Source organism: Pelodiscus sinensis, chromosome 2 (genome assembly GCF_052426305.1).
Source record: "Pelodiscus sinensis isolate ZL-2025 chromosome 2, ASM5242630v1, whole genome shotgun sequence".
NCBI classification, from domain to species: Eukaryota; Metazoa; Chordata; order Testudines; family Trionychidae; genus Pelodiscus; species Pelodiscus sinensis.
In genome coordinates this window covers 149,396,130-149,408,301 of record NC_143053.1, presented here as the reverse complement: position 1 = coordinate 149,408,301, position 12,172 = coordinate 149,396,130, and the positions used below count along the sequence as shown (strand labels likewise).

The 12,172-nt window shown below is 42.0% G+C and overlaps 1 protein-coding gene across 2 annotated transcripts in view; it reads left to right on the top strand.

The window, feature by feature from the left end:
- Positions 1–12,172, top strand: part of STX17 (syntaxin 17) — a 65,206-nt gene that overhangs the window by 23,434 nt on the left and 29,600 nt on the right. For both annotated transcript variants that reach the window (XM_075921599.2, XM_075921598.2), the window contains exon 3: positions 1,055–1,120. In XM_075921599.2, the coding sequence (XP_075777714.1) occupies positions 1,055–1,120 (66 nt within the window). The remainder of the gene's footprint in view (positions 1–1,054; positions 1,121–12,172) is intronic.

Sequence of the window (12,172 nt, the reverse complement as noted above, 5' to 3'; positions counted from 1 at the left end):
CATTTTTGTGTGGCCACCGAAGCAAAAAAGGTTCCCCACCGCTTATATGATGGTTAGGAGCCTCAGGATTGTCGATTGTCTTAAGTTTACCCGGTCTCCACAATTAACAAAAACACAGATAAAAGATAGAAGGTGGATAAAATATGCTATTGAGAGTATGATTTATGAAGCGATTGAAGGACTGTTACTTGAAATTTTATTTAAAAAAACATGCTGTGATTTTGCTTTGTCATTTAAACTGAAAAAGTTAATATACGATCCTGTACTTTTCTTGTTTCAATTAATGTACATTATTTAATATTAACTCTATATACCAAGAATTCCAATTTGTGTTGATTATTGATAAAATTCTTTTTTTGTTAAGAGATTTATTTTTTTTGGCCTGAGTGTCTTTGTGGTACCTTTTTGTCTACTGGCAGTAGGAGGGGTTGATTTATTTAACTGATGAAGAGCTTTGTATGTGATAATTTTGGAACTGGAGGTATTTACCCTTTCAGTAGTTGCTGTGGCTCCGGTCCTGTAAATAGAGCTGCATGGGTGGCCCCTGCTGAAGTTTGTGCGGCTTTGTGCAGGTGCAGGCACCTGCTCACGTGATTGTCATTTCAGGATCAGGGCCCATGTTTGTAACTCTTTTAAAGTATTATAATTAAATGGCATGTATAGTCTCTTGAGAGGAACATCATTCTCTTGATAAAAATAATATCTGGTAGCTTGTTGTGAAACATCAATCATGCCTGGTACAGCTCTTCCTCCTCTGTTTTCCCTCCTTGCTATCATCTCTTTGCTGTCCATTAATGGAAATACACTGTAACATCACCAGAACTCCATTAAGTCTGTTTGTTGTAGAGAAGTAATACAAGGTCTTTGGTTGTTAGGATGAATGAAAATACAGTGAGCCAAATTAATCCCTGGTGAAGGCCTATGTACTTCCCTGGCTTTGCACCAAAAAGAGTTTGACCCCTTTATTACTGTAAATTACAGAAATTTAAAATGGTTATTAAATGATAAAAGTTTCTTTTCTATCAATTATACAGAGTATTTATTCTTTCTGTAGTATCAGAGATGCAGACTCTGGGACAGATTACATGACGAGCACATCAATGCTGGACGTACTGTTCAGGTAAGGATATTAAAGTGGCTATGTGAAATTAATGGGATTAAATGTCTTTTTATGCAGTGCTAGATGAGATGAAGGATTTTGATACCGATTAATATTTTATAGGCATCTGTTTCTGCTTTACTTTAAAGTAGTTACCCAAAATGTGGCCTGAGGAGCAAATGTAGCCATAGGCTTTCTCTTCTTGTCAGCACAGAAAAAGAACAAAGATGATACTCTACTGTGTTTATTGCCACTAAACTCAAACCATAACATTTTTCTGTTCTTCTACTAAGGTATAGATGCAAGTAATTTTTCTGATGGTATGCCCTTATTTTTTATTTTTAAGTACCGTATGTGTATACATTCAGATCTGCAGCTAAGTGTGACTCTTAACACCTGAAAAATTATTAGTGCAGTCTTGTGAGTTTTAACACTGAGGTATCTTATGTCATAAATGTAATTAGAACATAGCAATTGTTAAAATGGAATGGATATGGACTCAGTTTTCCTACATAATTAGACTTAAATAGATCATCTACATTGGATGTTCAAATCTGCTCTTAGATGCATAAATACCCATTTTACTTTCATGGATGTCAAAGGTTCTGCTCATGCAGTGTGGTTCACTATCATGGACACCTGTGCCTTTATAGCGATCCATTAATTTTATGCCCAATCAATCTTAACTCTGCCTTATGTAGAGTGTCATGAAAGTTTAACCCCCCCATTTCCTATATATAAAACATTACAAAGTAATATACATGCCAGAGAGCAACATCCATCTAGCTCAGTGATTCCCAAGCTTTTCCAGATGGGAACTCATTTTGACAATTCAGGAAGACTTGGTAACCCAGGGCAATTAAAAAAATGTGTGAATGGCTTAAGAGCCACTTGGGGACACACCTGGTGACCTTTTTGAAATGTAATGGCGACCCATATTTGGGTCCCGACACATAGGTTGGGAAACCCTGATCTAGCTAATAATCCATCGCCCAAGGAGCCTCAATGATAGAAATGACTACTAAGAACATATTAAAGTTTACAGTTCTAATACTATAAACAAGTCTTATTACAGGCTCTGGTTCCTATGGAAAATAAAAGGAGATTAAAACCTATACACAGAAGCAAAATTTAATCACAGTGTAACAATGGCATCAAACAAAGGGCAGAGTTAAGGTTGTATTGGTGTGATTTTTGAGTCCATTGGTGAGTAGAGTTGGTTTGCAAGTAATGGAAGATTTTTGATTGCCTGTGGGCAGAGATGAGAGAGGTGATATATGTAGTAATAGTTTTATTCTGTGTTTCCAGGTTTTTGAAGGTTTGAGTTTGGCATTATTATGTTTTTCATGATGTATTTTTGATATTTGAAGATGAAATAATAGCACTTGGTTGTTTGTATACTCCATAGTGTATTCTGGATATGATTTCAGACTCAGACCCTAACAACAACAGAACAATATCATAATGTAGGTAGGTTCTTGCCAAGTGGACACCTATTTGGCCAGAACTGAGTTAAAATTGAGCTTCAGTATACTGTTGATAGATAATTGAACAATCATGGTAGATAGAGCTTTACATGGAGTTCTGATTTTATTAAGATCATGCTATTGCAGTTTTAGCCAGATGACATCTGCCAGTTATCCACACAGAAATGCCACATATATCAAACAAATGTAAAATGAATTTACATTTAAAAGCTGTAATACAAAGGAGGTTTTATTTTATATTGTATCTTCAGTTATTTAATGTTGGGGGTGAACAGAAAGGATATCAATTTCACTTAACACTAACCCAGTATTTTTTTTCATTTAATTATTTTATGCTTTCATATTTTGAAGCTGAAAGGATAAGTTATGCATTAAACTGATATACAGTCTGATGCTAGCAGCCCAGAATAAGTATTTGGATCCATGCAAGCAAGAATAGACTAGGACTTTATTTTAATTAAATAGTTAGGAGTCTGGAGTACTTGATGATAAATTATATGACATGTAGAACGTGTTTGCTATAAGCTGTTTAAATGTTTACCAATGGACTTGTGTTCTGTTTGTTTGCAAAGAAATCAGATTAATTATTGTGATACCAAATGTTCTCTGCAGCACACACTTTCCTCTCAGAATTAGATGTTGTAAAAATACATTAGGAATCCTTAAGTCAATATTGACCCAAGGCATCCGCCACAGGTTTTAGACAAATATATGCACAGCCACTCTACATTTAATCCATGTGCGCATAATTAGCCATTTTTCTGAATTTTCAGTTTACACAGAATAATTACTTTTATTGTACTTTGAAGCTGGACAAAAGTTTAATAGAAGTATAGATAGGTATAAATGTATACCTCTTACTCCTAGTAAACTGAATTAGATACTAATTTTTTTAAGAGAATGTCACCAACGGGTGAATGGTTTTGGGAAATATTATTTTGCAGAAAGCTATGCCATTCCTTTCTTAACATTAAGAAGAGAGCTCTCACATATAGTGTCCTCAGTTTCTGAAATAGTTTTGAATTTTTTCCCTTCTAATACAGTCACAGGCATGTCTGTCCTATAGTGTCCCTTGTTGGCTGAGTGTCGTGCTGTGTGCTCTCCCTGTAATAGTTTTGCTTCATTTGAGGTTGGGCTCAGCCCTCTGGCTGGTGGGTCACTTTGAGTTCAGTTCCCTGCCAGTGTAACAAGTAGTTTCTCTCCACTTGATCTCTTTAACCCACCGTAGACTCAGTTCCTAGTCTGTTGTAGGTTAATTGTCAGGCTCTCAGAGCCCTGACTTTTTGTATCTTTCCCTAGAATCCCCTCAATCCCTTGCACACGCTCAGTCAAGGCCTTCCACGGGAGCCTACCAACTTCCTACTTAGTTCTCAGCTCTTTTAAAGAAATCACCGAGATGATGAAGTCCAGCTGGGGTCGGCGAAGGGAAATGAGAGTGATAGGGAATGAATCGTAGCTAATCTGGAGCAGATGTGACTGACCCCTTATGACACACATCTTAGACCGGGGTGGGCAACCTATGGCTCACGAGCCAAATATGGCTCACTAGGTAGCCCCAACTTTTGGAGCCCCAACTCAGCCCTCCCTCCCCCCAGTTCTCATGGCAGCAGGGGCTAGCGCTGGTGCTACAACCTTATGGCCCGCCCTCCACCCCCCCGCAAGACTGGAATGCCAGTGCCGGCTTCTGGGGAGGAGGAGCGAGGGGAAAAAAAGCCCCAAGCCTCCCCACTGGATCCGGTGTGTGGGGAACAAGCTCTGTCGTTTTTGGCTCCATGTGCTGCCATTTTCCTTTCCCCAGTGTGCGGGGAACAAGCAGAACCAAAAAAATGGCTTCGTGCACACTGCAATTTTCCTTCCTCTGGGATACAGTTCCTGGAGGCTTCTTTCTGGTGAATGGGAGCAGTGGGAGGCCATGTTAACCAAGTGTGTGTGATGTGGCGCAGAAACAAGTAAGTGCCTCCAACCCCCTCATGCCCAGATCCCCCCCCAGCCTGCTCCTGCCCCCTGGCCAGGCACCCTAGCCAGACATCCTACCTACTCCCAGCCTGCTCCGACACCCTACCTCCCACTCAGGCCTTGTACCCTCATCCCCTCCTGCACCCTACCTCCTGCCCAGATCCTGCACCCCCATCCCTATCCCACTCACTGATAGCCATGTCCTGCACACATAACCCCTTATTTTTGGCCCCACTCCTGAGTCGGGTGCCCACAAAATCCATTAACCCTAGAACCCCAGAAGAGTAAATCTGGCCTGAGGCCTTGAACCTCAGTCCTTTCTGTCCCTTCCCCCTCCCCCCGCCTCCACCCTACCCCACCCCCATGTAGGAGAGCACCAGGGGAGTGAAGTGTTTCAGTTGTGGGCCACATCAGTGAGGGTTAAGGGTTTTTGGAATGGATTTTTTTTTTTTTTTTTTTTTTTTTTTTTTTGCTTCTGACCTGTGTGGTCCCTGACTTGTTTTTTTCTGTGGGTCAGTGTCCCCTGATGCAAAAAAGGTTTCCCACTCTTGCCATAAATAAAGACAATGTTGAAATATTTTGTGTTGGACATAATATTTTACTTTATTTAAAAATGAATCCTGGCCAAGACCCCAATCGGGGTCCAGCCCCTATCTGGCCACAGTGTCATAACACTCCTGCACACACACACCCCACACAAACCCTTACTCCATCATAAACCTGAACCCCCTACCCATAGCCCCTCATATCCCCACATCCCCAGACTCCTGCATCCCAAAATCCCCAGTCCCCTGCCATAACACTCGTTTCCCCCCCATACTCCAACCCCCTGCCCTGAGCCCCTCATGCCCCCAATCTCCAAATTCCTGCACCCCCCACATCCCTAGATTCCTGCACCACCCCAACCTTGTGCCCTGAGTCTATAATACATCCAGCCTCCTGCCATAAGATTGACAGAAGACAGCCCGAATGCGTGCATGAAGCTGGATTTGACCAGTTATGATGTAAACTTCAAAGAAATCTGGAAAAAGGTGCAGCAGCAGAAGTCCCATTAAATAAAGTCTGTGAATGCAGTGTTTCATTTATGTTATTATTAATCAGTATGTCAATCATATTAAGTTGTATGTTTTCTGTCATGCAAATGGGCATTCTTATATGGCTCTTTGTTGACCACTTGTTCTGAAGTTTGATGTAGTTTGGCTCTTTGGTTTGAAAAGGTTGCCGACCCCTATCTTAGACACTCTGTACAGCGATAGGGACCATACACGTGTAATAACTTGGTAAATTTTGTGAAGGAGTTTGCCCCAGATGTGTTCAATGCAGCAGATCATTACTACCCTATCACCAGACTTTAAGAAGATTCAAAAGGGAACAGTGCATCAGCCCAGAGAGGTGTTATTACAACAAGTACATGAATGAGTTATTTAATTATGCTCCCAGTTGGAGGTAAAACATTATATTACTGCTATCCTAGAGTATGTACGTTGTTAAATAAAAAGGAAAAAATGCAAAGGGTGCTCTGTCTGGCTCAAGTCCATTTCCAGTCAAGACCTGAAAAAGAGGAAAATCCTGCTTAGTGAGACATTGGCACTGCCCCCAATGAACTGACACTTTAGGACAGAGCTACTCAACACACAGCCTGCGTGCCGCATGCGGCCCTCTGTCCATTTGTTTGCGACCTGCAGTGTGGTTTGGGTTTACGCGGGGCTCAATGCATGGCCCGCGGGTGGGAGCCAAAACAAAAAAGTAGTCAGTATAATGGTCTTCTGTTGATATGCATTTTAGTAGTTAAATTCCTAGACTGTCATTGCTCATGAAAAGTGCTGTCATATAGGTGGAAATCTGGTAAAATATTGCATTTTATAAATATCAGCAGAATTGACTTAAATGGGATCTGCATGTTCTGTAGTCTTGCTGTAATCTTTGTATTCAGGCCTGTCAGTGTGAAAAAAGATATTTGCATATACAGACAGTCCCCGGGTTACATGGATCCGACTTACATCGGATCCCTACTTACAAACGGGGTGAGGCAACCCCGCACTAGCTGCTTCCCCCCAGCAGACCAGGGAGACGCGAAGAGAGCCCCCCCTCTGTCCTCCCCAGCAGACCAGGGAGATGCGGAGCGGCTTTTCTCAGCAGACACCTCAGCTTGAGAATAAAGGACTGAGGGAAGTGAGGTGTGGGAGAATAAAACTGAGCTCTGGAGAAATGTTTGGCTAGAGTTTCCCCTACAATATGTACCAGTTCCGACTTACATACAAATTCAACTTAAGAACAAACCTACAGTCCCTATCTTGTACGTAACCCGGGGACTGCCTGTATATTCAACCACACTTAAGTTGCGGCCCTCAGCATTTTCTGTGAGTGTCGTTGTGGCCCCCGGGGCTTCCAAAGTTGAGTAGCCCTGCTTTAGGATCTTGATCCTGCACACATCTTATGTGTGTGCTTAATTTTACCCACGTAAGTGTTTCTGTTGACTACAGTGGTTTTGCTCAGGTACTTAAAATTAAGCATGAGAATAGAAGCTCAAATAATGACATGACAAAATCAAGAGAAGAATTAGGGCAATGCATACGTGTGACAAATGCAAAATGATGAGTTGGTTTACAAGTGCAGTATAAATAGGACCCTATGAAATTCATGGTCCATTTTGGTCAATTTCATAGTCATAGGATTTTATAAATAATAAATTTAATGATTTACGCTATTTAAATCTGAAATTACATGGTGGTATAATGTAAGGTCCTGCCCCAAAAAAGAGTTGTGGGGAGGTGTCAAGGTTCGTGTGCATGTATGGGGGGAGAGGATTGTAGTACTGGGCTGCTGGAGATCAATGACTGCTGGCAGGGAGCCCAGATCTGAAGGCAGAGTCACCGCCAGCAGCAGTGCAGAATTAAGGATGTCATGGTATGGTATTGCCACTCTCATTTCTGCACTTCTGCCTGTAGAAAGTGGCCCTCGGTCAGCAGAGCAGCTGCTATTCTCCAACTGCCCAGCTCTGAATGCAGTTACACAGAAGTAAGAGTGTATAGTATGGTATGCACCCTTACTTCTGTACTGGTACTGGCAGGGCAATGCCTTTGGAGCTGGGCACCCAGCGACACAGCTCTGAAGACCTCACAGAAATAAGTGTGGCAATAACACGATCCTCCTAAAATAACCCTGCAACTCCCTTTTTGGATGAGGACTCCCAAATGGAGAAACACTGGTCTCCCCCATGAAATCTGTATAGTATTGTGTAGAAGCAAACAAAAGACCAGATTTCATGGTCCATAACATGTTTTGCATGACCATGAATTTGGTAGGGCCCTAAATATAAATCTTGATTTAAAACAAAACAAAGTCATATGGATTATAGCAGCAGTGGAAGACGATGGAGAGAAAAGGAGATGTGGGGTAGGTGTGTGGGGACACGACTGACTTTTTTGCTACTGTACTATGAATAATGATATATTTAAAATGTTACAGTATGGGCTTTAAAGCCAGAATGAACCATCAGGGTCATCTAGCCTGAGCACCTGCACATTGCAGGTCACAGCACCTTGCCCACCCACTCTTGTTACAGACCTATACATTCTGGCAGAGTTACTCAGGTCCTCACATGACCTGCAGAGGAAGGTGGAAACCCCCTACCCCAGGGCCTCTGCCAATCTGACCTGGAAGAAAATTCCTTCTCAACTCCAAATATGGTAGTTAGACACTGAGCATTTTGGCATGACCCAAGCAGACCCCTGGGAAATAATTCTTCGTAGTAACTCAGGGCCCGTCTCCATCGAGTGTCCCATCACACCCACTGGGCATATTTGTTGTTAGCAGTTACAGATCAGCTACATGTCTCTATAGGAAGTTTCATAATATCATCCTCTCCATAAACTCAACAGGCTCAGACTTGAAGCCAGTTAGGTTGTTTTTCCACACTTCTCCTATGATGAATGGGAGGGAAACATCCCAGAATTCAGTAGCTAAAGGATTAAATCCAGGTAGCTAGGAGGTGTTGGCAGGGAGCCAGAAGAATCAATGGGAAGAAAGTGTTGAGATTTGAATGGAAAGGGAATCTGCCTGCTGCCTTTCTTTTGGGAAGTTAAAACTATATGTAAAGCTGAATCCCAGGGATGCAATTCTCTGTGCTTTAATCAATTTTTTTCCTCAGTTGCTCTATAACACCTAGCAACCAAGTATGCTTTACCAAGTATATCTTTTTGTTTTGTTAATAAAAATCACATTAAGACTATAATCTGATTCTTGTGTCCTGGAAGGAGATTGGTATATGCATGCCTAAGACTGAGGTGTCAGCTATCAGGGACTACTGTTTGTTTTTTCAAGCTCTTGTGTGGTAAAAGAGCTTGGGGTACCCCTCTGGAATAAGTTCCCAAGTGATTTCTTCCTGTGTTCAAGAAGAAAGGAGTTTTTCTTTCACTTAGGTGGTGGCAGCATACCACCCAAGGCCAGGAAATCTGCGATCTTGGGGAGTTTTAAAGCAGAAGCCTATACAGGCAAGTTATTTTTAAAGTTTCTTTAAACTTCAGGCCCCCATCTTCTGCACTTGACCATTCACCTTTCAAAAGGCCGTTCCAGAACTCTGGTAGTTAGAAATCTTCACCTAATTTCAAGCCTGAACTTGTTAACAATGACACTTAACTTCTGTCTCTCCTCTCTCTGTCTAGTATTTATTCCTCTGGTGTCTTCATAGAGAGCAATCATATCTCCACTCGGCTGTCATTTGGTTAAGCTAAAGAAGCCCAGTCATCCTGTAATCAACCAGTCCACCCATCGTGTTTGATACTATATCTGAAGTTAAAGAATATACTAAACTGGAGAGAAGAGGAAACGGGGGGAAAGGCTATTGGGAAGATCAGTGACAATTACAAGGGGTGTAATGAGGCAGGGCCTGGAAGCAGTTGATGGCATTAAGACTAGTGTAGCCTATTGGCAGAAGATACTGAAGTTGCTGGGTGCCATGGTGAAGGCTGGTTAAGTATTCATAGGGGCCAGACAGGTTAAGTATTCATAGGGGCTGATGGCAGAGGTGTTGCCTTTTGTCTTTGGAGGCCTTTGGGGGAGCTTTGGAGCTCTGCTTTCAGGACCTCTGGAAGAAACAGTTGGTGGGGGCTGTGTGGAAACCTCCAGTAAAACCTGCTGTTTCTGAAATGGAGTCTATTGGCTCTAGTAGGGAGAAGATGAGAGGGAGAGCAGACCACTGCTGCACCGATATGTCTTTCCCTTTGAGCAGTCGCTAATGAATAGCTTACCACAGGAAGGCTACGTCTAGACTGGCCACAAATTCCGGAAAAGGGATGCAAATCAGGTAAGTCAGCATAGGGAAATCCGCGGGGGATTTAAATATCCCCCGCGGATTTAAATAAACATGTCCGCCGCTTTTTTTTCCGGCTTGGGGAAAAGCCGGAAAAAAAGCGTCTAGACTGGCGCGATCCTCCGGAATAAAGCCCTTTTCCGGAGGATCTCTTATTCTTATTCTTGAAAGTAGGAATAAGAGATCCTCCAGAAAAGGGCTTTATTCTGGAGGATCGTGCCAGTCTAGACGCTTTTTTTCCGGCTTTTCCCCAAGCCGGAAAAAAAGCGGCGGACATGTTTATTTAAATCCGCGGGGGATATTTAAATCCCCCGCGGATTTCCCTATTCTGACTTGCCTGCTTTGCATCCCTTTCCGGAATTTGTGGCCAGTCTAGACGTAGCCGAACAGTGACTGCAACATGTTGCCAGGATGAATCCAGCATGTAAATGGTGTTGTGCAGAGTGATATTTGTTTTGATAACACTTTTCACAGCCTCCCAGGTAGGCAGCCAGCAAAGAAGTAAGGGTGGCAGTGGAACACTGGTAAGTGTGCTGTGAAAAGTGATAGGAACAAACATATAAATACCACTTTTCACAGCAGACTTACTAGAACCCATTGCCACCCTTATTTCTGTGCTGCTACTGATGCTGCCTTCACAGCTGGGTGATCAGTGTGCGCTGGCAGCTGGCTAGATACCCAGCTCTAGAGATACTGCTGCCTCCTGGAGCAGTGCAGAACTGCAAAAGTATTTGACAATGCCATACTGTGCCACTCTAACTTCCGTGTAATGTTTGACCTTTGCACTGGGAGGGAGGGCTATGAGGAATAACTAAGGAAAATTTTGGGTTGGCTATAGCCCCCTATTCCTCACTTAGCGCTATGCTACCTCTGCCTTTGTGTCTGACTGTTAAATTATAAATTCCTTTTTTGCCAATTTCATTGCTCTGATTGGTCTGCTGTTTAATACAGCTTTTCAACTGCTGCATTAAGGCCTACTAATGTTGTCTCAATCTTTTTTTAGTCTTGAGAACAAACCTGCACTCATGATACTCCATAGCCCAGAGTCCAATTTCCTTAAAGTGGTTTTGATACAAATATATGTTTTGCTTAGGAACAATGAATCCTTTCTGAAGTAAACCTACTATATTGTGACAGAAAGGTGTATGCAATTTTCTGAAATGCTAGATTTAAATAATATATTTTACAGCAGTTGCTGTCCATGTATGCATGGACTTGCAACACCCATGCGATAACTCGGTGACCCTTTGAGGTTTGCGACTCCCACAGTTTGACAATGTTTGTGCTAGACACCATAGGAAGAGTACATGAGAGAGCCCCTCTTTTTACACACTTAGAAGCTGCGGAGCTGGAAAGATGCTGTATGTATTTAGAAATTACTATTTTTAAATATTTAACTATAGTTATTGCTCTCTGTTTTTTTCATGAAGGATCACATCCAGTGCTCATTGTCTGCCCTGAGTAATGGGGTCAGGGGCTGGGCATGTGCGTGAAGCCACCTTGCAGAGACTATTTCAGTAGGCCAAAGTAGCCAGTGTTGGACTTGAACTCAACCCCACCACATACCGCTTTCCCATGCCCCCACCCTTCCTGCTTCTGCGTGCTGCCATATATGATACTCCACCATTATCCACTCTCTGCATTCCCCATCCATTGTGTTGCAAAGAATTTGTCAGTGGCCAAGAAGTGGATTTGTCTCAGCTGAACATCGAAGCTAGTACTAGTTCTAGTTCATTGGAATTGACACCAGTTTTAGTGTTTGTTATCTTTTATTGAAGTTTTAACAAGCTTAACTGTTTGTTCTAAAATACTCATGCAGGTTCTTTCTATTTACTAATAAAGCACAAGAGTTTAGTAAATATCAGCCTGGCACTAATTACAACCTTTGGCAGTAGAGAAAGCAAGCATTGAATGGTCTTGGAGGCTGAACTGTGTTTTTGACCCAAGGAACCATCTTTAGTTCTGAAATGGTACAGTACAAAGCAAATTCTAATAAATCAGTAAATGCAAAACACCTCTCTTAAACATTAAATAAGCTCAGGGTTTTTTTTCTTGTGCTATATATAAAACAAACATTTTAAATGTCTGCTCTGAAACCCATGACATCTTTTCCTTTTCCTTTTATTACAAGATAGGGAATTATGAACAAAAGCAGGAAATTATTTCGTACTTTAACTTTCATGATCAGCAACTTTCCTTTGCTCAGCTGGCAAGCTTTTGTGTGTCTTCCTTTTGATTTGAACACAGGAATTTTGATAGTTCACAGCTGACGCATGTCATGTGATCTTCTAGGGCTATACATTTTCCATTTATTCTTTG